This window comes from Podarcis melisellensis, assembly GCF_964234715.1.
Source record: "Podarcis melisellensis genome assembly, chromosome: 4".
Classification (NCBI taxonomy): domain Eukaryota; kingdom Metazoa; phylum Chordata; class Lepidosauria; order Squamata; family Lacertidae; genus Podarcis; species Podarcis melisellensis.
The window spans coordinates 13014254-13042050 of record NC_138531.1 but is presented as its reverse complement, the minus strand read 5'-3'; the positions used below and the strand labels follow the sequence as shown (position 1 = coordinate 13042050).

General features: G+C 41.9%; 1 protein-coding gene and 1 long non-coding RNA gene across 2 annotated transcripts in view; both read right to left on the bottom strand.

Moving 5' to 3' along the window:
* Window positions 1–3132: 3132 nt before the first annotated feature.
* Window positions 3133–4874, bottom strand: LOC309368351. The gene is made up of 2 exons (XR_014167718.1): window positions 3917–4874; window positions 3133–3886 (listed from the first exon to the last, which is right to left on the bottom strand). It is a non-coding gene; the product is annotated as an uncharacterized lncRNA (long non-coding RNA).
* A 426-nt stretch (window positions 4875–5300) lies between these two features.
* The window catches only part of ABCC4 (ATP binding cassette subfamily C member 4 (PEL blood group)), a 151113-nt gene continuing 128616 nt past the window's right edge, over window positions 5301–27797 (bottom strand). The window contains exons 30-31 of the mRNA XM_081908133.1: window positions 10782–10916; window positions 5301–5609 (exon numbers count right to left, since the gene is read on the bottom strand). Coding sequence (XP_081764259.1) covers window positions 5502–5609; window positions 10782–10916 — 243 coding nt within the window. The 3' untranslated portion in view covers window positions 5301–5501. The remainder of the gene's footprint in view (window positions 5610–10781; window positions 10917–27797) is intronic.

The following is a 27797-nucleotide window of genomic DNA, read 5'->3' as shown; positions in this document are numbered from 1 at the left end:
TACTCATGAGAGCAGAAAGCCAGAGACATTTCAGACTTCTTCCTGTAAGGAAAACTCAGACACATCTTGCTATATCAGGTCATAAAAACAACATATTTTGCTTACCTGAATCAATTTGATATTGTAGCTTTTAGAATGCTAACAAAAATGTTAGGTATCTGCGAGGCTGCTGAATGTGCTGTTTTAACGTGTTTTGACAGGATAATCCTGGCTTTATGCAACTGATGTCAGTGTAATAGATACCAAAATGAAAAACCCTGAGAATCGAATGGAGACTACCAAGAAATGATGTATGTGTTGGGAACATTTCTCAGTGCCGTTAGATGTTAGGTTTCTGTTGCTTAATATTAGCTCCCCCTGCCTCTTCTAAGGAATGGGAAAGCTATGGCCTGGATCCAAACTCCCACTTGAGAATTTGGGCCAGTCAGCAGCGTCTGTCTTCATACCACATTTACCCTGGAGGGTCCTCTAGACCTTTTGAGAGAAGGGCATGAGGTTGCTGCAGCAGGAAGATGACTGGAGATCCAAGGCACAAATGGATGTTTATCCAAGCCAAGAAGTTTAATACAATTTCTGTGCTTCCAAAACATTGACAATTGCAATTGTTGCTTAAGTGATAACTGCTAAAAAAATTAACCGCTTTAAAAAAAATCCAAATCATTGAAAAATAGTAGCAGTAGTAATTGAATTTGGCACAATTTACAAGGATGCTACAGAACATCTGGCAGCTGATACAGACATCACTTTTGAATATTAGAAAACATGGTCAGGAGCAAGTTACGGGTTTTCGTAAAAAGTTACTTCCATTGATGAAGGAAGGAAAATACAAGGTCAGTTATTACCAGTCAATGAAAGAACCCTCAGCTTTAATTCTGAGACTGATATACTGTGAAATCATCAAGGAGAGGGAAAAGAGTAATTCAGCCCAACAAAAACATTCTTCAACATATTATTATCATTATCATACATACATACATACATGCATACATACATACATACATACATACATACATACTGTTCTTAACCTCAGGGTACAGACGCTTCAGGTTACAGACTCTGCTAACCCAGAAAGAGTACCTCGGGTTAAGAACTTTGCTTCAGGGTGAGAACAGAAATCGCATGGTGGCAGCGTGAGGCCCCATTAGCTAAAGTGGTACCTCAGGTTAAGAACAGTTTCAGATTAAGAACGGACTTCTAGAATGAATTAAGTTCTTAACCCGAGGTACCACTGTACATACATACCCTGCCCACCCAGCTGGGTTTCCCCAGTCACTCTGGACCATCCAGGGGTCCTATACCTTTACCTTTTATAGGTAGAAGCATTTTAAAGAAAATAGTTTTGTTTCGTCATACCAGAGTCCAGAAAGCACTGTGTAAGCAAAATGTGTAAGAGAATGCACCGTTATTATACTCAATTACTTAAAGGCGTAATTTTCTTACACCAGTGTGACCACGTTCTGTATTCCTAACCCAGTCAAATTTGGCTTTCTGGCTCTCATTATTACAAGATGTGACTAGGCAAAAAACCACCCCAGCTGTGCTCTACACATCAAACAAAAATCCAGGTATCACGACTATCAAAACTGGTATCAACAGCTTTTAGCCCAAGGTCTTGTATTCTGCAGTGCCATGGCAGCATTTTAGAGGAATGCCTGGTCTTGCGTTGTGCTGCAGTGCCACCACTGCAGATGGTCCAAGGGTGGTACTGCAGACCTTGAGTTGAGCAGGGAGCAAGTGGCACAAGGGCCCAATGAGGTTCCACCAGGTTGTGCAAAGCTCCGGCCTCTGGATATGCAACAGGTTGTTCAGGCAAACTGCGGTGCTCCTGAATTGCTCAATCCCTGCTTGCCTTCCAACCACCAGCAACGGACACATTAAATTAAAGTTTATTGGTTTCGTCTCATGATCTGGGAGCCTTGAGTAGCCCTGAATTTCAAACATTTTGGTGATTATTACGGTCTTCCGTTACCTTTACTTACATTCAGAAATATGTCTTTTTTAACAAGGAAAAGATTTTAGCCCTTGAAAACCTTTACAATTCAAAGTACATTGGTCGTTTTCGAAATCTAAGGTATTGATCCCAGGGATGGTAGAATCTGTCATTTTTCATTTTTTGCACTTGCTCATTTTTCCAATCCACATTTCCACATCAGTTTGCTAACTTTTTTTGAAAGGAAAAAGTCCTCATGAAAATTCATCATTTCAGTGTGAATTTTTCCTAATATATATACACATTTTTGACCAGCAATTTTCACTTACAATGATTTTTTAATGCACTAAACATTTTTGCACACATCACTTAGCTGATGAACTGCATTGCAAAATTCAGATAAATGCAATTTTCAAAGGATGGCCGTGTTGCAATTTGCATATCATTTCAGATAGTGCAAATTAGCTAGGTTCACCTTTAAATTCAAACTGAATCTAATTTCTCTCCTAGTTGATCCTCAAAGGGCTCATCAGGGACAGATATAATAAAAATGGGAAAATGTTAATCCTCTGAAGTACTTGCAAGCACGTTAGATTTCAACAGGATGTCCATGACCCTTTAAGTGCTATAATAGTGTTGAGGTGCATAGTATGGATAATTGTGGGGGTTCCAGATCAAAACTTGCCTCCTTCACTGTTCCGCAGGATGTCAACCCAGAGGAAAGAGCTTAAATGAGTAGCAATCAAACCAAAAGGCGAAGGAATGGCCAACACTCCTATTTAAGGAGGGTCTTCTACCTATGATAAATGCCTCTCCCAGTACACCTAATCCCTGAAGATATTTCTCGCTGGCTCAAAGAAGAGGAAGTTGGGAAAGTTTCTGTGCCAGGTACAATTTATAAAAACACCCTTCGTTTTCACACTTAGGTGTGTGTCCATGTGTTTATGATGGCAAAACTCTTACGAGAAAATGGGGCATATCTTACCACTCCACGATACAGGTAGGGGGTGCTTCATCATAAAAAATAGCTCCGCATAAAATATCAGATATCTGTTTCTAGCCTAGCCAATCTCCTTGATATGAACAAATTTTCTATGTTCAGTCCCCGCCCCCCCAATATGGAAGAACAGTGGTACAGTGGAGACACAGATAACAATTGCAATTAAGTGTAAAAGACCTTTAAGAGAAACAAGAACACAATATGGATTTAAAATTATTGTATTTCCAAATAAGTTTGGCTTGAAATCCAGTAAGGCACAATAAATGCAAACAATGCATTGATAACTTGAACAGAGAGAATTTTCTATGTATCAACGTTGGCAAAACATTGCAATTAAATGCTTACTAAAGAGGAAAGGGAAGTTATTTTAACACATGTGCGCTGACAGCCACACAAAATATTACAACATTCTTTTGTATAGACTTCCATCATTCAACAGATGCTTGAATAGCATCGCCATGGTTGTTATTCTTTACACAAAACTTGAGCTAGGAATGTTTGGCCAATAACTGTATTTCCCATGATGTGTGGCTGATGACGAATATTTGCAAAACCCCCACACACCAAGACCCACTGCCAATTAGCACAAATATCACAACCCCAGCGGTACTTAGCCTTACCTAGGGACTGTGCCTTCAGTCGGTGGTTGAATATAGCACCAGAAAAGTGTACATGTAACTGCTTTGTAAGACAGCAGCCTGTAACCCACTGTCAACTGGTAAGAATTCGATGTCCCTGGTGCTTCCCTATATTTCTAATTAGGTGCTAGCAGATGTGTGGTGCAAACCATCCCTACTAGTTGACAGGCTATTACAGTGGCTGATTCCCCACTACTCTTGTCTTGGCATGGGATATTCTTTCCTGTGTCTTTTCCCTGTGCCAACCTAGGAATGTAGCCACAACACAGCCACATAGGTGCAGAGCCGCCCTGCTAATTAGACAGGGTAATGCCACTACTTTGGTGTCAGAAGCCCCCCAGGAAGCACGCCACAGCTGCACAGATTTTGGGCAAGACTGTGTCCATTTGGGGTGAGATTTCACCCCCAAATCAGCACGATTTTGCCCCAAATTGGCACTGATGGCAACGCCACTTCTGCATCAGCAGTGGAGGGGGCAGGGCAGGTGGCAGGAGTGGCAAAGCAGAACTTTCCATTTCTCCTCATGAGGTGAAACAGGACACACCATCCCTGTAATAGGTAGGATTCTTGCAGAAGGACCATACTAACATAACAACCACCATTTCAGCCCAGACTCCAACTCTTGGGTGGTTCTTCCCACAATATTCCTCCATTCCAAGGATAGTTTGGGAGGAAGGTACAGAAAGCCCACTCCTGACCAGTAACTGTGAATTGGTCAGGATGACGAAATGTGCAACCTGGGAAGTCACATGAAAAGCACTGTAAGGTTTGTTAAGTAGCCGTTTTCCTTAACCCAGCCTTAGTGATATGTCTCATCATCTCCTGATTTATTGCTCTGAAAGTGTCTATTGTAAGCATACAAAGGCAAACTAGGTACTGGAGGAGTTTCTTGTATGCCTAAGCTTCTTGAAAATGAAAACTGCCAACTGTTTGTGTTGCATTTCTGTTTGGGATATCATTGCCCACTTAAAACAAGTTTAAAAGACAAGGAAGCGGAGAACTCCCCTCCAGAGAAATAACTTTGGTCTGGTATAAAATGGATGCAGCTAAGGATTTGCAAATACGCATTTGTTAGGCCAACTAGAACATCTTCATTTGCCTTTCTTCGATATGCAAAGCTAAAAAAAAATACATTCTTTATTTCCAACCTGAGAAATTTCAAAGCGGGAGGTGTCCTGCACCGGTGGTTCAAAGGTATCTACAGTAGTAAACAAGCAAACAGTGTATGTATTTGTGTGCTTCATTTCTGTATAGAAGGCCTGTATGATTTGTGACCCATCGAGCCAGGTGCAGCCCACCAGATTCTTAGGAGCATTTCTTTGCAGCATTTGACTACACTCTGAAACGACAGGTTCACGTTTAAAGGGACTTCTGACAGTGCAGTGATGCCACAGGCGGCCTTTGGTCAGAGCTCTAACCCTGACTGAAAGTAATGCTCATGCAGGAGAAAACTTAAGCATTGCCACAACAGCTCCATTCTTTCCAGCACAGCACCACTGTATCAAGAGCATCTTTATGTAGCAACCTACGAATCCAGGAGATACGATCAGGAGTGAAATCATTCTGTGCAGTACTCCTGGCGTCAAGGCACTTTTATAGGAGTTGAGAAAAATCAGGATTTCCTGGGCCTCGGTTGCCCAGCATAGAATATGGCTATACATATTCTGGGGCAATCTTCTGCTGCTAATTCCACAGGATCAAGCAGTTACAAAGAGAGATTCAAAATGTACTGTCTTTTTTTAAAAAAAATTGAACTGCATTACATTCAAATGCAAGGAACCAGAGTAATGCAAAACTCCCCCTCCCCCAAAATATAACAAGTAGCTATTCAGTGCAAAAACAGTCTTTTCAATTAAGAGCAATATTTGGTTTACATCGTATTAGCATTACATTCTGCTAAAAAACAAATTCCAGCACCCATAATTGCTTGGGATCATAGTGCAGTCTCAAAAATAATTAATCCTTGTGAATCATCGGCTGATGAGTTGGTGGCTGCTTGGCCGTTTGGAATAACTTCAGGGTAATTCTTCTTAAAATAAACCTAGGGAGGAGGGGAAAGTTCTATGTTAGTTTCATAAAGCAGCTTGTTCTAAATACTGCAACGAAAGGATGCATATCAATGGGAGAAGGACACAGTTGTAATACATATATTTTCCTTTAAAATTAGCAAAACTGTCTTCTGCTCTTCCAACAACTTGCAGCCAAGCTGCGGTGCATCAACATACATGCCTGCTATTCCCACTCAAAGTGCTAATAATTCAGATCAACTGATAACTTTATCATTTGACATTAAACAGATAAATAAAATCCTTTTACCGGCTCAGAAATGGAGATAAATTAAAAACAGGGCGACAAAGCAGCTTCAAAATCTAGTGTCTGCACAAGGGCTTTTCATTTTCACACATAAAAATAAGCACAATGGATTTGGATGTTAATATCAAGGTTGTAATCCCTGCATTTTACAAACTATGATTGACAACCATTGAAACTTCGGGATGTACGTATGAAAGATCCCAGCGTTTAATTTGCGCCGTGGAGGAGTCATAGAGCCTTATAGAAATGTGATCTGGGGATAGGGTGCCACAATAATGAAAGGGAAAGGGAGAGCCGTAACAAAGGCTCCACCAAGCAACTTCTCTAAAATGTAAGATGATACCAAATAATAGGACAGTTCTTTGCCGAGCCTTTGAGTTCTTGAATTCTACCAATTTCTAGCTGAACTGCCAGAGATACAGGTTTCCTGATAAATGTATAATCAGAACATAAAGGAAATGAAATGCTGTCAAGTTTCACTGTTCCACAATCATCAGTTTTTAGTAGCTGTATCATATCTCTGCTCCCTGACAGATGCGTGTAACAAAATGAAATAATGTCAAGACTTGTGTGCTCTTATCGGAAAATGTGTTTGGGTGAAAAAGGACTTCAAAATGTATTTCCCCCCCAAAGAAGAATGTGAAAAGTTTTGTTTGAGCCTTTAAAACACACACAAAATATACTATCTTCCCTGCGGCTGACATGTGTCATGAGTTAGGCCTAATATTCATGCTGCCATGAAATGAGAGCATGAAACCCTAATCTTTAGTAATTTGAGTTGTTTGGGTATGTTCCAGTAAAGCTGTTAATAAATCGTTCTTTTAATTTACATAGAAAGGCCACCATCCAGTGAACGCTCTTACACGTAAGCCAATCTTTGCCAGCCTGGACCCTCCAAAGTAGAGATGGTGAGAGTTATAGCCCAAAAATTGACAACATGTTGGTGAAGGATGATTCTCTCTCTCTCTCTCTCTCGCTCTCTCTCTCGCTCTCTCTCTCTCCATATATATATGCAATGAACTCCTCTTCCATGTTTTGGGAATTTCATGTTCTAAGATCCAACACACCTACAACGTAAACGGCTTTTGAACACCCCTGGTTGCCAATTTATTATCAGACAGGGCTCCTGTTCTTAAGAACTGTGCAGAAATTCAACAGAAGACACTTTCCTTATCACAGGTTCCCCCAATGTGATGTTTCCACAAAAAGAGTTGGCAACTCCAGTTAAAAAATACAACCTCTTGGGGTTCTGTGGGGAGAAATCCAGTGCCTACCAAGGAGCTTCTATAATTTCAGGCTCAAATGATACAAGTAGTAGCCAGGGTCTACCAAGAGTACTGGTGTATCAGGAGCACAGAGAGTACTGTTGTATGGGTTACCAGGCCCAGAGCCCAGACTCTGAGCTTTCATTTCATTTCATTTCAAAGCAAGTCACTAGCCCTCAAAGAAAGAGTATTCCAAGGTGAAATCTACAGGTAACCTAAGTGATTTCTGTGAGAAAAGCCTGCATAGCGGCTCCCACCGTTTTAGGCATGTGACATCAGAGCTGTGACTACTGCAACACTTTTTTTTGTGCACCAGGCTACAGGAATCTGTAGCGTCTTAAAGGGCTGCTGTTTCCCCCTAACCTTTAGTGCACTTTTCCTACTTCAGTCTCATATTCTAGTCCCCTGGGAATTTCTGTCCTTTGCCCTTCCTTTTATCCTAGCAATCAGGATGCCTCTTTCCTGTAGTGGAAAGATCGACTACGAGATCATATGCTCCCTAGAAGTTGTTTTTTAGGGGAAGGAAACAACTAACTTGTTACTCTCCAACACCTTTTGCTGAGTAAGTTCCGAAAACCTGGGACCGAACGTGGTGCTCCCACCACTCCTTGACTCTTGACTCTGACCCCCTCCCCACTACACTGTCCATAACTCCTCCCCTTCTTGCATCATTGGCTGCTGGCTGCAATGGCCTGGCAACAGCAGAAGATGCATTTTAAGATAGTATTTTAACCTAAGGTGGAAAAGTGAGCTTCCTTTAAGAATGTTAATAGTGAGACTCTACCACATTACCCTAGGACAGAATGAAAGCAGCAGCAGCAGCAGCAGCCTTTCAGCCCTCACTGAAAGCATCTCAGGGTGGAAAGGAGAAGAAAAAGCATTTAGTTGAGCTAGAGTCTTAATACTGCAAGATATATGAGCGAGAGATCCCTGGCACTTCAAAGAAACGAGGATACTATGAAATAAAGATCACAATGACTACATTAAAAACACTTTTAAAAGGTGTTACTTGCAGTAGCTGAAATTCTAATCTTTGCTCAACATACCTACACAGAATCAAAGCTTTGGGAGGAACCACAGGGCTTGCCTGGTTCAGCTTTCCAAGCACTGAACCAAAAATTCAACCCAGATCCCTTTCTATACTTTCTCAATAAACCTCTGGTTGCAGCAATTTCAGAGCTTCTCCAGAAGAGCTGTTTGTTTTCTTAATGACACTATCTACTCTCCGTCATCAAAGCCTCCTTCTTCTTTCCTCTTATTTAAAAGAGGGCCATAGTTAAAGAACGGGGATCAAGGATGATCAGTTGAAACCAAGAGTTTGAAGCCATTTTAAAATAGTTCATTGTAAACCCTGGTTAGGATTAACTGCACAGATCAATTGATGTGTGTGTGTGTGTGTGTGTGTGTGTGTGTGTGTATGTGGAGAACACAATCCTGAGTCCTGCTAACTGCGGCTAAGGGCTTAGGCCCTTAAAATGTCAGTAAGTTGACATATTAAATTCTTTCGCTGCCTAAGAATTCAGGATCAGGGACCAGTGCAAGGGTGAGGGCTGTCAAACGCGGGGCTCCTTATCTTCTTCCTGCCACTGCTACCTTACTTCTCTTCTTTGCGGCATCAGTAGCAGTGCCTGATGCTTTGCTGCTGTTGCCCCATTCCACCTCAGGCCTTGTTGTATGAGTGGTAACAGGACAGACAGCTTCTCTGCCACCACCCCTTCCTCCTCCCAGTCTGAGCCTTGCTCTGAAAAAGACCCATGGAGGTCCTTTTTCATAATGCAGCATTCTTGGTGAGGTGGCCTGGTCGGTGTCTGTGCCGCTAAGGTAGCTTGCAGCGGCAGATGAAAGAAGCTTAGGCCTGCTTAGATAAACCTAGGCTTCCTCCTCTATATTTAAACAGCCTTTCTCAGCTTAAATGACAAACACAGAAGTGGCACAGCCCCTCTCCAACCAACCTCACTCTGAGAAAGGACTCCCTTGGCCCTTTCTCAAAGCTCATGCAGGACGAAGAGATGGGTGGGTGGGTGGGCAGCTGGCCTGCAACCTATCCAGTACAGTGGTGCCCCGCATGACGAACGCCTCGCAAGACGGAAAACCCGCTAGACAAAAGGGTTTTCCGTTTTGGAGGCGCTTCGCAAAACAAATTTCCCTATGGGCTTGCTTCGCAAGACGAAAAAGTCTTGCGAGTTCCTTCGGTTTTTCCCCCTTTCCCCCCCTTTTCCTAAGCCGATAAGCCGCTTATCAGCTGATCTGCTGATAAGCCACTTAACAGCTGATCGCTAAAAGCCGCTAAACCACTAATAGCGCTAATCCGCTAAGCTGTCAATGGGCTTGCTTCGCAAGACGAAAAAAAACGCTATACGAAGAGCCTCACGGAACGAATTAATTTCGTCTTGCGAGGCACCACTGTACACCCAATAATGTGGCAAATGGAGAGTTGGGGTAGGGCACCAATTTGCTTCTCTCCTGCTCCTGCTGCATGAAAACAATTGCCTCATTCCCTCTCGCCATGGGGTCAGCCCTGACTACTGTAAATAGCCATTTACCTGGTTATCTGTGGTGAATAAAAGTGATTTGCTGTTGCCAAGGTTGGGAAACATGTGCCATATTTGGAAGAGTTTATTAGCTCCCCTCCTCCACCCGCTGCCTTTTCCAGGTCAAATATTTTATATGAATGAGTACACAAGCAGGCCAGGAAAGATTTTATTGGGCTTATGTGCAAGGCAGCAAGAACAAAATATCATTAGAGATTGGAAAACGGATTCAGTGTGGAGTTGCTGTTGTTTTTGCCCAAAGAATCAGAGGAAAAACTAGTGCTTTAAAGCAGTGTTTTTCAACCACTGTTCCGCGGCACACTAGTGTGCCGCGAGATGTTGCCTGGTGTGCCGTGGGAAAAATTGAAAAATTCGAAAGATTTAAAAATAAAGTATTTTATAATTTTTCATATTTCTGTTTACTTACTATTTCATAATAAAGTAATTATAAAATACTTTCTTTGTGTTTATTTGATTCCTATTCAAGAGAATTACTTTATATATAGTCAATATAGGCACAGAGTTAAATTTTTTAACATTTTCTAATGGTGGTGTGCCTCGTGATTTTTTTTCATGAAACAAGTGTGCCTTTGCCCAAAAAAGGTTGAAAAACACTGCTTTAAAGAATACTATATATTCACATTGGATATGGAGTTTTCTTGTGGCTTGCATAGCACATGCATAAACTGCAGATTTGCTGGACAAAAAAAAAAAAAAAGCATGGGCTCTAGGAGCACAGTGAATCTTCACTGCAACCCCGGCTTCAATTTGCAACACAGTGGTCAGGGAAAAGCACAGTGTGTCTAGGACTAGAGTATGTATTATCTTCCCCGCAGATATAAAAACAAACAATCCCAAGCATAGTTGTTGTCTGCAATGGCAGCATGTCATTTTCAGCTCTGGGTATATATTATTCTAAATCCCAGTAATAAAGCCCTGAAAAACAAGAGTTTATAACTGAAAAGCCACGAGACCTTTAACTATAGTGGAGAGGATGGGGTTTTCTGAAATACTGAATGTGCTAACTTGTGAAAAGTAAATTGTTGAGACAAACTTAATTACAACATTTTAGCAGGGGTAGGGAGAGGCGGGGAACAACCTCACCTGTTTTGCTGTTTCCATTATGGATGCAGCTTCGGCCTTGCCCACTTGTTGAACCATCTTGTAAAACAGGCTCTCCTTTTCTTGGAGCAAAATGTACGGCTCATCATATTCTTTCAGACGTCCTGAATCCAAAACCTGATGAGTCAGCGGAAAGCAAGCCAGTTAACAACAGGTGAAGTTTGGCAACAACAAAAACAAGTACTATGATTTCACATGCGCATGAATTTTATGGCCCGAGAGCTGAATGCTCCAGGTTCACTTTCAACAGGAAAAGTAAATTAGTGCTGTAAACTACTGTTTAGCAACATACCGTAACTTACCATTATTTAGTTGTTATATGTGAAGATTCTACAGTGGGAGGCTTTGAGAAAGGACTATTCTAGCCCAGAATCCTGCTCTCACAATAGCCAGAGGTGGGAAACTGGGGCTACAAGCAGGATGCAATTGCAATGGCCTGCTACTGCTCATTTCCCCCCCATTTCGGCCCTGATTTTCAGGGCCATACATGTGAAATTATTTTTTTTAAAAAATAGAGTATATACTGCAAGAGCCAAACTACTAGAAATATGTCATTAAGGCACTCATGTAGTGAAAAAAAGGGTAAAGGATCCCTGGACAGTTAAGTCCAGTCAAAGGCAACTATGGGGTTGCAGCTCTCATCTCGCTTTAAGGGCGAAGGAGCTGGTGTTTGCCCACAAACAGCTTTTCGGGTCATGTGGCCAGCATGACTAAACTGCTTCTGGCACAATGGGACACTGTGACAGAAGCCAGAGTGCACGGAAACATCGTTTACCTTCCCACAACAGCGGTAACTATTTATCTACTTGCACTGGTGTGCTTTCAAACTGCTAGGTTGGCAGGAGCAGGGACAGCAACGGGAGCTCACTCTGTCACGTTGATTCGAACCGCTGACCGTCTGACTGGCAAGCCCAAGAGGCTCAGTGGTTTAGACCACACAGCTACCCAATGGCTGACACAACAGAAATGCCAGCATCTGAAATCTTTTGACTTCCTCAATCCATTGCAGTAGACATTGGCCTACTCCTAAGTGGGCTTGGGGAGCAATCCTATACACAAGAAGCTGGCATAAAGCACCCTGGCAGTAAACTAAGCCAGTATAAAGTTTCGCTAGTTCCAAAGTCCATTTAGGAGCAGGCCTAAGCTTGGCAAAGAAAAAGTAAGCCTGTAAAACAGCGTTTGAGTTATACCACACTTCTTGCCAGCTTAGATTATGCAGGTTTGCCAGGTCATATGCCTGAGCTGAATGAGTCTACCTTCGCTTTTCTCTTCCTGCTCCACCGCAGGGCTTATGACAGCTTAAAATCCACCAGACTCGGCTCAGTGGTGCAAACACACCAGTAGCCAAACCGATGTTCCTGTTGGTTGGTTTGCACTGCGCTGACATCCCTTGTCAGTTCTTCCTCCTGGTATGCAGTGACTCCGCTGCTGGGAGGTCAGGTGAATGCCCCTTCAAATCTCTGTCCTGCTACTGGTGGGTTTTACTCCACTAAATATGCTTTGGTCTGGAGCCTGTATCTGTGTCATTTAGCTCAATAAATATCATACAACACTGCAAATATTCTCAACCTGTATTTTAACTTCTCACCACTGTTATCTCCTGTTTAACATATACAGTGATACATTATCAATGTTACATATTCATTGCAATCTTTTATTTGCTACAGTTAATCATAATTAAGAGAATCTTTCTTCAGAGTTTAAGGATAATTGAATCTTTCATGTACACACGGTATTGGCACAACAATTAAGATGTCCTATAATTCGGCATTTCAATGTGTAATTTTAAAGAAGGATAGCTCTTTATTGTGTAACCACTCCCTTTGAAATGAAAGAGGGGAAAATCTAGTCTATAAATACAGGCTTCACTCTTTTCTGTGAAGAGTTATATTTGCTTGGCCCCAAACAGAGCATAAAAAGTCTCACCCCCAGTCCATATATTTGCTTCTTTAAAAACACGGTATGAGAAAAGATTTTGGGTGGCTGTATCAGCTATCAGTTTCTGATCTTGCCCCTTCTAAACTGTGCTTCAAGAACAGAACACCGTCCCCGACAAAAACAACTTCTAACCATCTTTTTTGTCTCATGCTAACTACATGTTCATGCAGTGCTACCTCTGACCCCCACAAAAAAGAATTTGAGATGCTGCAGGTCTTATCTACCTAGAACATGACGCAGGAAAATGGCTCTAGGTTGCTTTTGGTACTGACAACTGCTACTGATCTGGGGAGGCTCTTCTTGCTAACCTCACTTTGTTGCCTTCTTAAAACGAACATATAAGAACCAGAGCATAATAAGAACAGGTTGTGCTAAAAAGTGACTATCCCCACTTGTTTTCATACATTTTGCAAAAGGAAAAGGAACAACGAATCTGTTGTCAAGTAGAGATGGGAGACTGGTGTTCACGTCTGCAGCACACACATTTTTCACTTTGAAATATGTAACATTCCTCAATCAAATATCAGATTAGAATATTTAAATGGCATGAGGCACAACCAGAAGCCATGACAAAATGGGTCGTTTGTTTGAAATGAACAGAAAACAAATGCAGTTTCTTATTTGTCTCCATTTTTATTACTGCTCTATTATAACACCTTAGTTTCAAGGATGTTAAAGTAAATAGCCAACAGTGTGCTACAAACTTCTGCATAGAGAATTATGAATATTAAGCACATTTGCTGATATCGCTTCATTAGTTTTGCCTTCCAAATCTGAGATTCAAAAGTATCCTGTTGGGGTTGGCAAAGACTAGGAGAATAGGAGAAGGATTTAGGATTGAAACCTGTTGAAGCAGAATCCAGGGAAGACAACAGGTTTGCATAACATGTAATCCACCCAGTCAAATGCAGCCCAGCAACCATATCTCGTGTGTAAATATATACTGAATATTTTAAGAATTTCTATATAAAGACATCAAGTGGCTTCTAAGATTTGTTTCACACATGCCTCACTATCGTCATTACACCAGAAGTACAGTGCCACCATGTCACCAAAACAAAGGACTACAATCATTGCTACGCCTAACTCCAAAACAAAGCCTGGAGGACTGGTGGCTGAAATATGGATACCATGATTCCACAAGTCGAACTGCCCTGAGACCCCCGGGTATAGGGCGGTATATAAATTCAATAAAAAATAATCCAGCATAGCTGGTGTTCTGGCTCGCCTACTGTTAGTTTTTCAGAAAATGTGATCTGCCAATTTCTCATTCTCCACTCCAAATGTTTGGCAACCCCCTCCCTCAATTTCACAGACCCACTCAAGCAGGCTTGTTCCCTGGTGGGCTTGATTTGGCTTGAGAGATCACAAGTTATGCAGGTTCAGAATGAGCAGCACTGGAGGGCTGGGATGGAGCTGCAAAGATAAATAATCCTGCTCAGCCAGCCCCCTCTTGAATTTCCCATGGCACCACCCACATGTCCTTCGGCTTTCTCCCTGGCTACTTGGGTTAGAAATTTGCTTTCAAATATCACCAAAAGATCAGACACATAAGGTGCTTAATTCTGCGGCAGCTCCCATGTTTATGCAGGCACCCCACAAAAAACGCAGGATACAAAATCTGGCAATAGGCGCGCACACAGATGCACCGAAATGAGACAAGGGACCAGGCAGCTGCCATGGTTGTTGTTTTATCTAAGGGACCTGCGACCTGCTTGATCCCCACCCCATTTCAGAGTCCCCAGCTTACTTGGAATTTAATTAATTTCCCAACCATGTTTCAATTGATCGTCTGCAGCAGCAGGGAAAAGCAGTGGTGAAAAGATCAGGTGTGATTTCACGAAGACTGCAAATGTTCCAGCCGCTGGGCTGCCAGAGTTTTGTGGAATGAAATGGTTAAAGGGAAGGGGGTGTGGGGAAGCCAAAAAGAGCAGCCTCTTGTGCGATTATGTTATATTTCAGAATAGCACCTGATGTCAAGTCGCAGATGTCAAAGTAGGGCCTAGGGCAAGGGATAGGCGCTTCTATTCCAACGAACGCATATATAAATTATAATCAAAACCTAATACTTTGGCCAAGTTTCTGACATTCCTGCTCAGGCTGAGAACTCTAGGAGATGAACCCAGAGGAACAAAGGTGTGGGGGGGGGGAGTGAAAAGAGCGGCAGAATCCAACCCTGAACTATGTGTACTTTAGTGTTGTCATCAAAATTACAGCCAGATTGAGGAGAGAGCTCTTCCTACGGAACATGACAACTTAATTTTTTACTCCAGACAGTGCCACAGAATGCAACTGCTACATTCGTCTTCATAACCCAGACAGACTCAGAGTCACTGCAAGACAAGACAGGAATAACCCAAAAGGAGAGGGAGGCAGTAATATTCCAGCAAAGAACCTGAGCTCAGGAGAACATGATTTGAGTACCAGATTTCATATAAATTAATTGGTGTGACCTTTTCTTCGCTCCCACTATTCCTACAGAGGTATCGATTGCGCTGTTCATATGGCTTCAGGTATGCTCCAAACCTGAACAGATGAGTTCTGAATGTTTAACCAGGTCTCAGGATGCTGTCCTAGCCTCCTGCTACTGCCCCCTTTTATATTTTCCTGGTTGCACGATTCCTCCTAGCCATTTAAAAATCCAAAGAATTCCAGAATGCAACCATTTCTTTAATTAAGCAGAAACAAAAAACAAACAACCACACATAAAAATCAAATTCTCCAATAATGTTTTATTAACATTGGTGATATCGTAGAATTGTAGAATTGGAAGGGACCCTAACAATCATCTAGCCCAGGGGTAGTCAATCTTTTTATACCTACCGCCCACTAATGCATCTTTCTTGATGGTAAAATTTCATTACCGCCCACCAGTGCTCAATGGAAGGAAGATTCAGCTTGTGCCGTAGAACCCCCTACCACCCACCTAGAATCCTGAAACGCCCACTGGTGGGTAGTAGGGACCAGGTTGACAATCCCTGATCCAGTCCAACACCCTGCAATGCAAAAATATACAGCTGTCCCATATGGGGACTGAACCTGCAACCTTGGCATTTCAGCACCACGCTCTAACCAACTGAGCTATCTCAACTGGGTTTTCTTCACTTTGAAAGTCATGGTATTGGGTTTTACTCAAGAGCTTGTTGTTGGCATCTGTCCGTCTCAAGAGACAATGGAGTGCACCTCAGGGGATGAAACCAAACCGCTAAGGCAGCGGTTCTCAACCTGTGGGTCCCCAGATGTTCTTGGACTACAACTCCCATCATCCCTGAGCTCTGGCCTTGCTAGCTAGGGGTGATGGGAGTTGTAGTTCAACAACATCTGGGGACCCACAGGTTGAGAAAGGCTGCGCTAGAGAATCACAGCGCCTGCTATGGCTGGAGAGACCAATAACTCATATGTAACTGCTCTCTCCTGTGTTGTTTTTGCTGCATTCGCAGAACCAAAGTGACCTCTCCGAGGGGTGCATGGGGTGTTGGGAAGGGTAGTACCTCTGGTGGAGAACATGTTGTGCTCCTTCTGGGGTGGTCTGCCCACCTTTGTTTTATGAGCTCACCTGTGGCTCCTAGAAGCTGTCAGCATGTGACAGTTGCCACGCCCTGGGAAATAGCTTTGACTGGCTGGCTAAACCAGGTGAGGGTAGCTGATGGGTCTCAAACGCTCAATGAGTTAGGGACTTCCCCTGCATGCAAAGACAGACTCTGGTGGATCGAGCAGACGAGACCAATGGTGGGTCAAATGGTCAAGATGGTGGTTACTGCAAGTGTTGTAGAGGGAAATGGGAGGCAGATGGGACTCATCCAGGAGAAGGAAAACTCTGGTCCTAAACCTCCAGTGCCTTGTACCTATATTCATCTGTCGGGAAAGTTTTCACGGGTAAACTCTTAGGGGAAATCTGTACCTGCTACCTTGCAGGACATCTCTGAGAGAAGTGAAAGCTAAGAAGGAAACCCCATGCAAATCTGGAATGGAGTCCTTAAAACGGTTGGATGGATGGTTTTGATGGATGTAATAATGGAATACTGAATGGTTGAGTTTATGTAAAATATGCAGGGATTTATGGTATGCAAAACGAACCATGGAAAGAGAAGAAGGGAAGTCATTGATATTTTAAGGATGTTTAAATGAGTATTCAAAATTGTAAAACAGAAAATTAAATAAAAATTACACACACACACACACACACACACACACACACGCATTGGAACTAATCAGAGTTGTAATCCAAATCATGTGCAGGACACAAGCCTGATCTAATGCTAACACTCTTACTAAAGTACATACTAACCCTACTTTTTTTTTACAATGCTCAATAGGAACGTCGGTATGTAAAGGCTTCCCTGAAGGTAGAACGTTTAAAAACTACTGCCTTGAAGAATAACTATGCTATTCCAAAATTCCACCGCTCAACTAAATTTGCATAACTAAACTCCCCACATGCTGTTTAGCAGTAAGAATTGCCAAGGAGAACACAAATCATAATAAGCCACAATCATGCCTAAAGCTGTAACACACCTGGGTATTTTGTTTACCTGGTAAAGTGTTGGGGAAAGATTAATGTAGTTTGAACGGGGGGAAAGCGCTTGCAAGATGACCTACAAAGCCAAACATAGATTCACCGCACACATTATTTCCTTCTAGCCACTAGATGGTATCAGAGCAAATATCCCTTGAGCTGAAAATTCAGAAGTTAACAGTATTTAAGGAATGTAAAGCACATCTAAGGCGTGTATCTCACACTACCTATTAATGAATCATGTATACAAGACTTAACAATGTAGTGAAACTCCAAAGTCCACAATCAAATCACAATAAAAGGAGAAACTTTTATTTCAGCAGCAATGGGACTGCAGCTATTGCTTAATAGGGTTACAAAACTAAGACATACAGCAGGGGTCAAATTATTCCACTAGTGTATTCCAAAAGCCTGGTAGAAAAGATAGGGTTTTACTTGGCTTCTAAAACTGGAAAGAAATGCTACCTAGTGGGTGTATTGGGGAAATGTAATCCCAAATTGTGGCACTTCCACAAAGGCACCTTTGATTCAATCAGAAGCTTACTTGGGCATAGACTCCGAGTGGCACCTGATGGAATAGATGGATGATCAGAAAAGCCATTGCCCAGGCTGTTTTATCACTTTATAGAGAGTGATTAATCCAGCACCTAAAACAGAGTCTGGAAATCAGACAGATGGCCAATGCAACTGGTCCGAAATCAAAGTAAAACCAGCCCTCTGGTCTTCTCTCAGTAGTTATTCAACTGCAATATCTGTAGCTTCCAAACTGTAGCTTCCAAACTGCGGCAGCTAGACTGGTGACTGGGAGCGGCCGCCGAGACCATATAACACTGGTCTTGAAAGACCTACATTGGCTCCCAGTACGTTTCCGAGCACAATTCAAAGTGTTGGTGCTGACCTTTAAAGCCCTAAACGGCCTCGGTCCAGTATATCTGAAGGAGCGTCTCCTCCCCCATCGTTCCGCCCAGACACTGAGGTCCAGCTCCGAGGGCCTTCTGGCGGTTCCCTCACTGCGAGAGGCCAAGTTACAAGGAACCAGGCAGAGAGCCTTCTCAGTAGTGGCGCCCGCCCTGTGAAAGGCCCTCCCATCAGATGTCAAAGCGATAAACATCTACCTGACATTCAGAAGACATCTGAAGGCAGCCCTGTTCAGGGAAGTTTTTAATATGTGATATTTTAGTGTATCTTTCATCTTTGTTGGAAGCCGCCCAGAGTGGCTGGGGAAACCCAGCCAGATGGGTGGGGTACAAATAATAAATTATTATTATTATTATTATTATTATTATTATTATTATTATTATTTATTCCACGGGAATCCCTGCCTCGAATGCAATGTCATAATTCTGCAATGAGGTCTGTGGTCTCCAGGAAGATGTGCAGCTGGAATATTAGAACAATACGTATCCACTCCGGATCATACACACTTCAGATAGTGTGACAGTGCCCAGGACAGTGCCCTAGCAAGCCTGCCCTCCCCAAATTAAAATGAATCAAGCAGCCAACTTATCAGCAACAGTTGAATGTTTAAAATAACCTTTGTAAAAAAAAAAAATGCGTAAGTCTTTCTTTTGGGAATTATAGGGACAGAACTACCTAAACTGTATAGAAACTTATTCATATATGTGACTACAGCGGCAAGAATGTTACTTGCCCCAAACTGGAAAGAAGCAGAAATCCCAGCAGAGGAAGAATGGATACAAAAACGTATGGAATATGCAGAAATGGCGAAACTTACCAGAAGAATAAGGAATCAAGATAACAAATCATTTTAAAAGAATGGAAATGGTTTATTAAATATTTACAGATAAATTATAAACGGATGAAAACATTGGCAAGATTATTGTAACAATCTGCAGTTTTATAAGAGTATATTTTTAAGGAGATGAAAAAATTAAGTTAATTTGGATGTGCAAGAAGATATTAGAAACAAATTTAAGGAACTGCAGAAAGAGGGGGAAGGAAGTCAAGTTTTGAAATGTCAAAATGATTGTGAAATTAGTGAAATGTATAAAATTAGTGAAATGTATAAAATGGAAAAAGTATAAATAAATAAAAAAGTGGTAGCAGAAAAAGAACAATTAGTATCCACTCCTGATGATATACACTTAGATAGAGGGACAGTGGAATAGTGGGACAAGCAATCCTGCCTTCCCCAAATTAAAATGAACCAAGCAGTCAAGTTATCAGCAACAGTGGAATGTAGAAACCTGTCATGACCACTGGTCCATCAAGCTCACTACTGTCTACACTGACTGGCAGAGGTTCTCCAGGATTTCTGGCAGAGGCCCTATCTGAAGACGTCATGGATTGAACGAGGGAGCTTCTGCATGCAAATCAGATGCTCCACGACTGAGCTATGGCCGTTCCCCAGTGGGCAAAGTCTGACCATCCCAGTTTACCTGCTGTCTTCTACCCACTCCACATCTCCTCGAAAGGAGTTGTGTGTTCCCGGCACAATTACAGGTTTTAAGAACCATCAGAAAGGGCAGTAGAGCTACTGTTCAGTGGAGCGGCAATAAGACTGGGAAAACCTGGACCTGTAAAAAGGTAAAGGAGTATTGGGAAATAATTCATAATGAATTGAAGAAAATGTTTGAAAGTACTTTAACAAAACAACAACAACAGAGTCCTTTTTGTTGGGGACAATTCAGACAGAAATTCCCAGGTGTCAAAAAGGGTTAGTTATGTATGCCACTACTGTGTCCTATGTTTCATTAGCCGAAAAATGGAAACGAGCGAGGTCCCAACTAAAGAAGAATGGCAGCTTAAACTGATAAGAATATGCACAGCTTGCAGACGTAACATATAGAAAAAGAGAACAAGAAGAACATACGTTTAGAGAAGACTGGAAAATGTTTACTGAATATATGGGGGGAAATTGTGTACACTTGAAAATGTTCGCAGCATTGAGACAAATTCAACAGTATAAATAGGTTTTGATGGATGTAATAAAGGAATACTGAATGGTTTAGTTTATGTAAAATATGCAGGGATTTATTATATGCAAAATGAACCATGGAAAGCGAAGAAGGGAAGTCATTGATATTTTAAGGATGCTTAAATGAGTATTCTAAATTGTAAAAGAGAAAATTTAAGAAAAATTATATTAAAAAAAAGACTGGGAAAACTTGAGAGGATGACTCCAACGGTGATATCTGATATAGATTTCCCTTTTTGCAGATAACGGATACTTGAATCTCTGGATTGCAGATGGTGCAACTGTAAAATCGAATTTTCAAAACTCTTATTTTTTAGAGCAAATGGGGGGCGGGGCAGGGGAAACATGAGGGACAAGGGAGAGACCATGGCTTAGTGGTGGCCAATGTGCTTTGCAGTCAGAAGGTTCCAAGTTCAATTCCTGTATATAAGAAAGACTCCTGTCTTAAACTCTGGAAAGTGGCTGTTGAAAATACTAAGCAAGGCATATAAGGCAGCTGTTTATGTTTCTCAAAGATAGTACTGGCCTCAACAAACGAATAATACTGCGGCTTTTTTCACATGCCTTTGCACAAGCAATGTGGAATGTTAACATTCTAATCTGAAAACCTGCCTACTCTACTGGTTTTGTAAACTAGTTTCAGAAGCGAACAACGCATTGTCTTGATGAGGTGAGACAGAATATCAGATCATCTATGTAAATACTTCCAGGAACTCTTCTTAGAAGATGGTGATTATCTAAACCCACGCCAGTTAGGACTCAGGTGACATTTTGGCAGAGACCGTTTTAGCAGCCCTGGAAAAAGATCTATGATGTGCACCCTACATTCCAGTGTTTTATTTTGGGGTGGAAATATTTCTGTTTTGTAAGTAAGCACATTGGTAACAATGAATGAATGTTGACCACAAGTTAAATATTAAGCGAGCCTGGCAGTTTCTAAGGGTTGTTTTGTTTTTGTTTTCTTTACGAAATACAAGCAAAATAAACATCAGAAAGTCTCCTAATGTCAACTGAAAGTTTTCCAAAGCAAATTGTCTTATGCAAACTACCCAGTTCAAAATTTTCTAGAAAACCCACATCACCGGACCACAATTAGACAAGGGGAATATGAGCTCACTTTTACTTCTAGACATTTTAACGGTTAGGGAAGAAAATTGACTATCAAGTTTTTCCAGATCGTAAGATAAAGTTGAGGCTGGGAGTAGTTCTATAGCAGTTCCACTCCTGTCTACATCTAATCTGATTTGGCCACGATAAGGAAATTTTGTCCATGATTATTTTCCACCTCGTCATTTCAACACGTTGCAAAATTTAATAATTCCAAAATACAGAAGCGCTTTCACTTACGTAAGATTAAATATACTGCCTTCAGCTGTACTTGAGGGTCGATTTCAAAAAAACCCGCTGGAAAAACGGTTACATCCATGTGGAGATGGCAGTATTGAAACAGTACCTCATGTGCTTCTAGCTTGCACTCTTTATAAAGATTTGAGGAGTGAGGTCCTCTACAGCTATCAATACCAGGCCAATCAACCATTGCTACTGTGTCCTTCCTTCTAGCAGATCAAGATGATCAGATGACAGGAAAAACTGCATACTGTAGTTAAGTTTTTACCTCTATCTTCAGTACATTTTATTTTATTGCTATGGCTAGTGGCTGATGCAAATAAAGATTCTTCTGATTCCTGCCTACATCAGTGCCAGAAGGTGAGTTCTATCTGATAGGCTTTGAACTTTGAGATACTGCATGATTCAATGCTGTATCCATTTGGTGGCAAGGGAGAGGGACGGTGTAAAATTCTGGAGTGTGGTGTCATGACAATATTTAACACTATTTTTAAAATGTTTTCATTAAACTCCTGAGTAGAGGCGAAAATCTTGAGCGAATGAGAAAACACAGAAACTGAAGCTCAACCCAGGCAAGACAAAGATGTTGCAAATGGCTCAAATTGCAGATGGCAGGGTAGTCTACTCAGTATGAAATCAATATAACAGAAGATTTAGTGAGACATGTGTAATATTTTGTAGGATGTTTTTAACTGAAAGGAGAGGTAAGTTGTTCCCCATGTTGCAGAGGCTTGACCGGCAATGTGAAATACATAAGTAACTGTGATGTGAAATGACAGAATGACAATACATCTAGTGGGTCAATGCTAGCACTTCTAGACTTAACCGTGACAGGATTTCTATCATGTTACATGTGTTAATTGGCTTACCAATCCCACAATGTCTATGCTGCCTACAACTGTTCTCTATTACATACATAGTTATGCCTGGCTTTACTTTTCTACATTTTGTTTAGCTCTGCACCTGACTTACAATCACCAGCACCCCACAAAAAAAACACCAACCAACCACGCAAATATACTTGACAACTTAGGCTTCCTGATGAAGTGGACTATAGTCCCCAAAACTCATAATAACTCTAGCCTTTAAGATGCCGCAACACTGTTTGTTGTTTTTTCAGCAAGAGACTTCAAAGGTTTTTGCTATGGTAATAAAGAATAAGATTTATAGGACATTGGCTCAATCAAGCTAATATTTTCCCTACTCAATTAACTTTTATCAGATAACTTATATTGCTATCTGTCATTTACTGGTTTGCCTTTAATAAAAGTCCAAGCCTTCTCCATTACACAACAATTTGTTTTCACGGGTTTCTATGTGCAGGCTATCCCTCCATCTTTTGCCTTTTCTCGATTTTTCCTCTTTTTTTTAAATGTTACATACCACAAATGTCAATTCAAAAGCATCAATTGATTGATGCTTTTGAATTATGGTGCTGGAGGAGACTCTTGAGAGTCCCATGGACTGCAAGAAGATCTAACTTATCTATTCTGAAGGAAATCAGCCCTGAGTGCTCACTGGAAGGACAGATCGTGAAGCTGAGGCTCCAATACTTTGGCCACCTCATGAGAAGAGAAGACTCCCTGGAAAAGACCCTGATGTTGGGAAAGATGGAGGGCACAAGGAGAAGGGGACAACAGAAGACGAGATGGTTGGACAGTGTCCTCGAAGCTACCAGCATGAGTTTGACCAAACTGCGAGAGGCAGTGGAAGACAGAAGTGCCTGGCATGCTCTGGTCCATGGGGTCACGAAGAGTCGGACACGACTAAACGACTAAACAACAACAAACCACAAATTTCTCCACAAAAACTGGTCTACAGTTATGTGGCTCCAGCTGGGGGAGCAATGACCCACCTAAGGTATAGTCATGGACTGGTTGGATGCAGAAGAGTGGTGGAAAGGCACCAGCTGGGGAATGCCCAAGGGAAGAAGGCTCAGAGCCCAGGGGTTGGTGGTGGGACAATAATGGGGAGAAGAGGGTGCAGACTGGGAGGAGGGGTCGGAAGCAGAAGAGGTAACAGAGCTTAATGAGTGGGGGGGAGTCCGTGGCAGAGAGAAGTCCGGACTCAGTGGCAGAAGCTGAAGCAGGAGAGGAGAGAAGCCAAGAGGCAGAAATGAATGTGGCTTTTGAAGAGGCATAGGTGTCTCCCCATCCTGCTGCTACAAGCTCCCCTCCTTACTAGGCAGAAATGAATGTGGCTTTTGAAGAGGCATAGGTGTCTCCCCATCCTGCTGCTACAAGCTCCCCTCCTTACTGGTCTCCCAGAAACAGGAGCGGCATGAAGAGAGCAGAGGATAAGTTAGCTTCACGTAGGTGCAGTCTCAGATTGCTTGGGGGAAACCTTGGAGAGGAGGAGACTTAGGCAACTTTGGAGAGACGGGGGCCTTCAGTCCCTGCAACTGCTTCATGCGGGCAAGACCTGCCGGAGATGGTTTGCTGTGCTTGTTCCGCCTGACACTCTGTGCAGATCCTGGATTTGCCAATAAAGCTCAGTGTGGTCTCCTGATGGCTCACTCCTGTCAGGTGTGCACATGCACTTTAAAGCACATATGAAACACATTGTCCTCTCAAAGAATTCTGGGTACTGTAGTTTACCCCTCAGAGTTATGATTCCCAGGAACACAGTGGGGTATTCATCATCATCATCATCAACAACAACAACCAAACTACAGTGCCCAGAATTATTTGAGGGGAGGAGAAATGTGTTTCAAATGTGCATTAAAGGTACTGGGGGCATGCACAGGTGTATATCAGTGGTCCTCCTTTGTGTATATTGACTAAATCAATTAAAAACTTGGCTGGCAATCTCACACATTAAATTTCCAACAACGAGGAGAAGGCGTGAGCATTACCAATTAGGTGCCTTGTTCTCGTGAAGACAGACTCATCCCGGGCGTCCCACTGAAACTCTGAGCCTGACTCTTTCGGGAGATCTTTTAGTGGTGCCAATTTGTCTGTGAGGTGTGGCTTTGACTTGGCAAGGCAAATGATCAATCCTAATACATTTCCCAGCTCAGCTGAAATCTTGACAGTGCCTCCTTCGGAAATTGCCACTGAATTTCTAGGTCAAGCTCAAAGCCTACAGAGGCTGCTTTGTGTTTTCCCATAACTAGTAATCTCACGAATTGTGCATGTGTATATATATATGTATATGCCATATATACATCTACTTATCTTTAACTTTTGTTGCCAGGTAATCTAAACTATGGCATTAAACTAGCATATTAGAGAATATCAGAACAATTTTCATTGTTACAGTGGGATACCTTGACGGTCAGACTACCAGGTCTCTTCTAACTGTGGATTTGCTAGGTCATGGGTAAGCAAACTAAGGCCCGGATCTGGCCCAATCGCCTTCTAAATCCAGCTTGCAGATGGTTTGGGAATCAGTGTGTTTTTACATGAGTAGAATTTGTCCTTTTATTTAAAATGCATCTCTGGGTTATTTATGGGGCCTGCCTGGTGTTTTTACATGAGTAGAATGTGTTCTTTTATTTAAAATGCATCTCTGGGTTATTTGTGGGGCATAGGAATTCGTTCATATTTTTTTTCCAAAATATAGTCCGCCCCCCATAAGGTCTAAGGGACAGTGGACCGGCCCCCTGCTGAAAATGTTTGCTGACCCCTGTGCTATGTCTACAATTATTTCCCTACCTGACAGGGGTGTCGTGTAGCTTAATTACTTAAGATTTACAACAAGCTGTAAGATTCCCAGATGAAAGGTACTGTATAAGAGGGGGGGGGAAAAGCTATTACTCATTGGTGTGATCGTCTTAGGACAGTATCACCTTACACAATAGAGATTCTCTCAATGATTCTGAGCTGTTTGAAGTTTGATAAGCATATTTATAATTAAAAGAAAGATATTGTGGAGATACTCTCCTCAGGGCGTCGCTGGGATTGCGAAACCAGAAGTATGGCTTTGGAGAAGAGAATAAGCTAGAATTAAACAGCTCCTAAGGCCAATTCTGTCTGCAGTTGTGTAAAGCACATTATTTTCTTCCTTTTGTTCTCTGAGGAGGCTCCTCTCATTAGGTAAAATAAAACCTGATGAAAAATGAAGGTGAGTTGTCACCCTGATTCAAGCTTTAATCACCCCACTAACATACTATAATCAACTTTATGCCATTTGCTGATGGCCTTTTCAAAGGGTTTCTCTTTCGCCCCTCTCAGACTAAGGGGGGAAATTTTAACAACTGCACCTATTTAACTAAAAGGTGCATGTAAAGGACTTCTGTTTCTTCTCGTCAATTTAATGCGACCCTGCTTTTCTTGAAGAACACTTTTATTATATCTGTAGTCTTCCCAGGCTTTATTTTCTCACGTTCGTTTGGGGTTTTTTTAAATGTAGAAGATCATATACAATTTCTTTCCTTTTAAAAACAAGACTTTACATAGGGAACTTTTAATATTATAATATTGACTGTGTCCGTACATTTGTGTATGAAATGAATTATAATGACAGTGGAATGTTGCTAGGTGTGAAACCATAGTTCTGTCTGCTAGAAAAAGGTATGTTTGGCAAGAGATAGCCCCCCTGCCTGATGTGCTTGCCAAACCCAACCCCTTTGCCAACCCCCTTGTCCCACACCTGACAGCCATAGATGTCATAGTGTGGATGGACGATGTGACAGCATAAAGCATTAATTACACACACACACACCACAAAAGGTATAAGCCCTTCGGAGGGCTGTGTGTGTATATATATGCATGCACACAGCCCTCAGAAGCAAAGAACTATGTTAACAGGTCGTCACAGATGTTATTTGTATCACGCAAGATTAGATTACACTAACATTTAGAGTAAAATGAAAAACTGTTTTACAGAGAGCTTTGTGTGAATGTACCTTTCAAATTCACATGCAACGATATCCTGAGGAGTCATGAAATGCGAACATTGTACCCCCATTTATAGCATAATTTAACGGGAGTGCATTTACGTGAAAGCTTCACCTTGGAAGAACGACAGTCAATGTGCAGTGACTGATTTTTGCCTATTGGAAATGGTTTTGTGAACTTTTGTCTAATGTACAGTGGTACCTCGGGTTACATACGCTTCAGGTTACAGACTCCACTAACCCAGAAATAGTGCTTCAGGTTAAGAACTTTGCTTCAGGATGAGAACAGAAATCGTGCTCCGGCGGCACGGCGGCAGCAGGAGGCCCCATTAGCTAAAGTGGTGCTTCAGGTTAAGAACAGTTTCAAGTTAAGAACAGACCTCCGGAATGAATTAAGTACTTAACCCAAGGTACCACTGTATTCTGGCTCTTCTCCTCTGCCACTCAAATCTACAGTAAGAACTTGCAAGCAACGTAAAGAAATAAGGATCTTGAGATAAGCAACAACCATAGTATAATAAAAAATTCCTAATAGGGGCTGGGGAACACAATACAAGGGATAACAAGGGCATAATGACTTTGTACAGAAACTAGGCTACGGTCCTCAAAATGTTCTTCCACCAGCACAGGCACCATCTAAATAACAGGGTTGATGGTGGAGCACTGCTTTTAAGCTTTGGGCTGTAAACCGTGGTTGAAGAGTCAGAAATGGCAAGCTAATTCCTCAAGCACAAAGGGAAACTGTCTTTAGTAATCAGAGAACAAACAGCTAGAGAAGAAAGGAGATGTCTAATTTGTCTTCCTTTTTATTTTGCAGCAACTGAGTCAATCAAAAACCAACAATTAGCTGTTATTAAGACTATGCCATATTTAATGAAACAGAGAAGGGGGGGGGGACACCATTACTCAAACAGCAATCTCAACCTTACTGGTTAATAGCACTTTATGAGCCCAAACCTGGACATTTATTTATTTTTAAAATTAAATTAAGTCACTGCCATTTCCTAACCAGTCTCTTCAAGCCTTTTTTTGAGGAAAACAAAATGTTACGGCAGTTGGGAAAAGCTTTTTTTAAAGTAGTATACAATATTCAACAGAGACCTCGCATTTGCTGGCACACCCACCTCAAAAGCTACTCATGCAGTGAAGGGAAAGGATCACTCTGCAAAGTACATGCTCAGAGTCCTGCTACCTGAGGTAGTGGGGATTTCAGAGCAGCTGAAAGAACCCTGAAATTAGGAGCTACTACAGTGGTACCTCGGGATGCGAACGGGATCTGTTCCGGATCCCCATTCGCATCCTGAAGCGAACACAACCCGTGTCCGTGCGTCTGTGTGGGTTGCGTTTCGCCACTTCCGCGCATGCACTTGATGTCATTTTGACCGTCTGCGCATGCTGAGAAACCCAGAATTAAGGCGC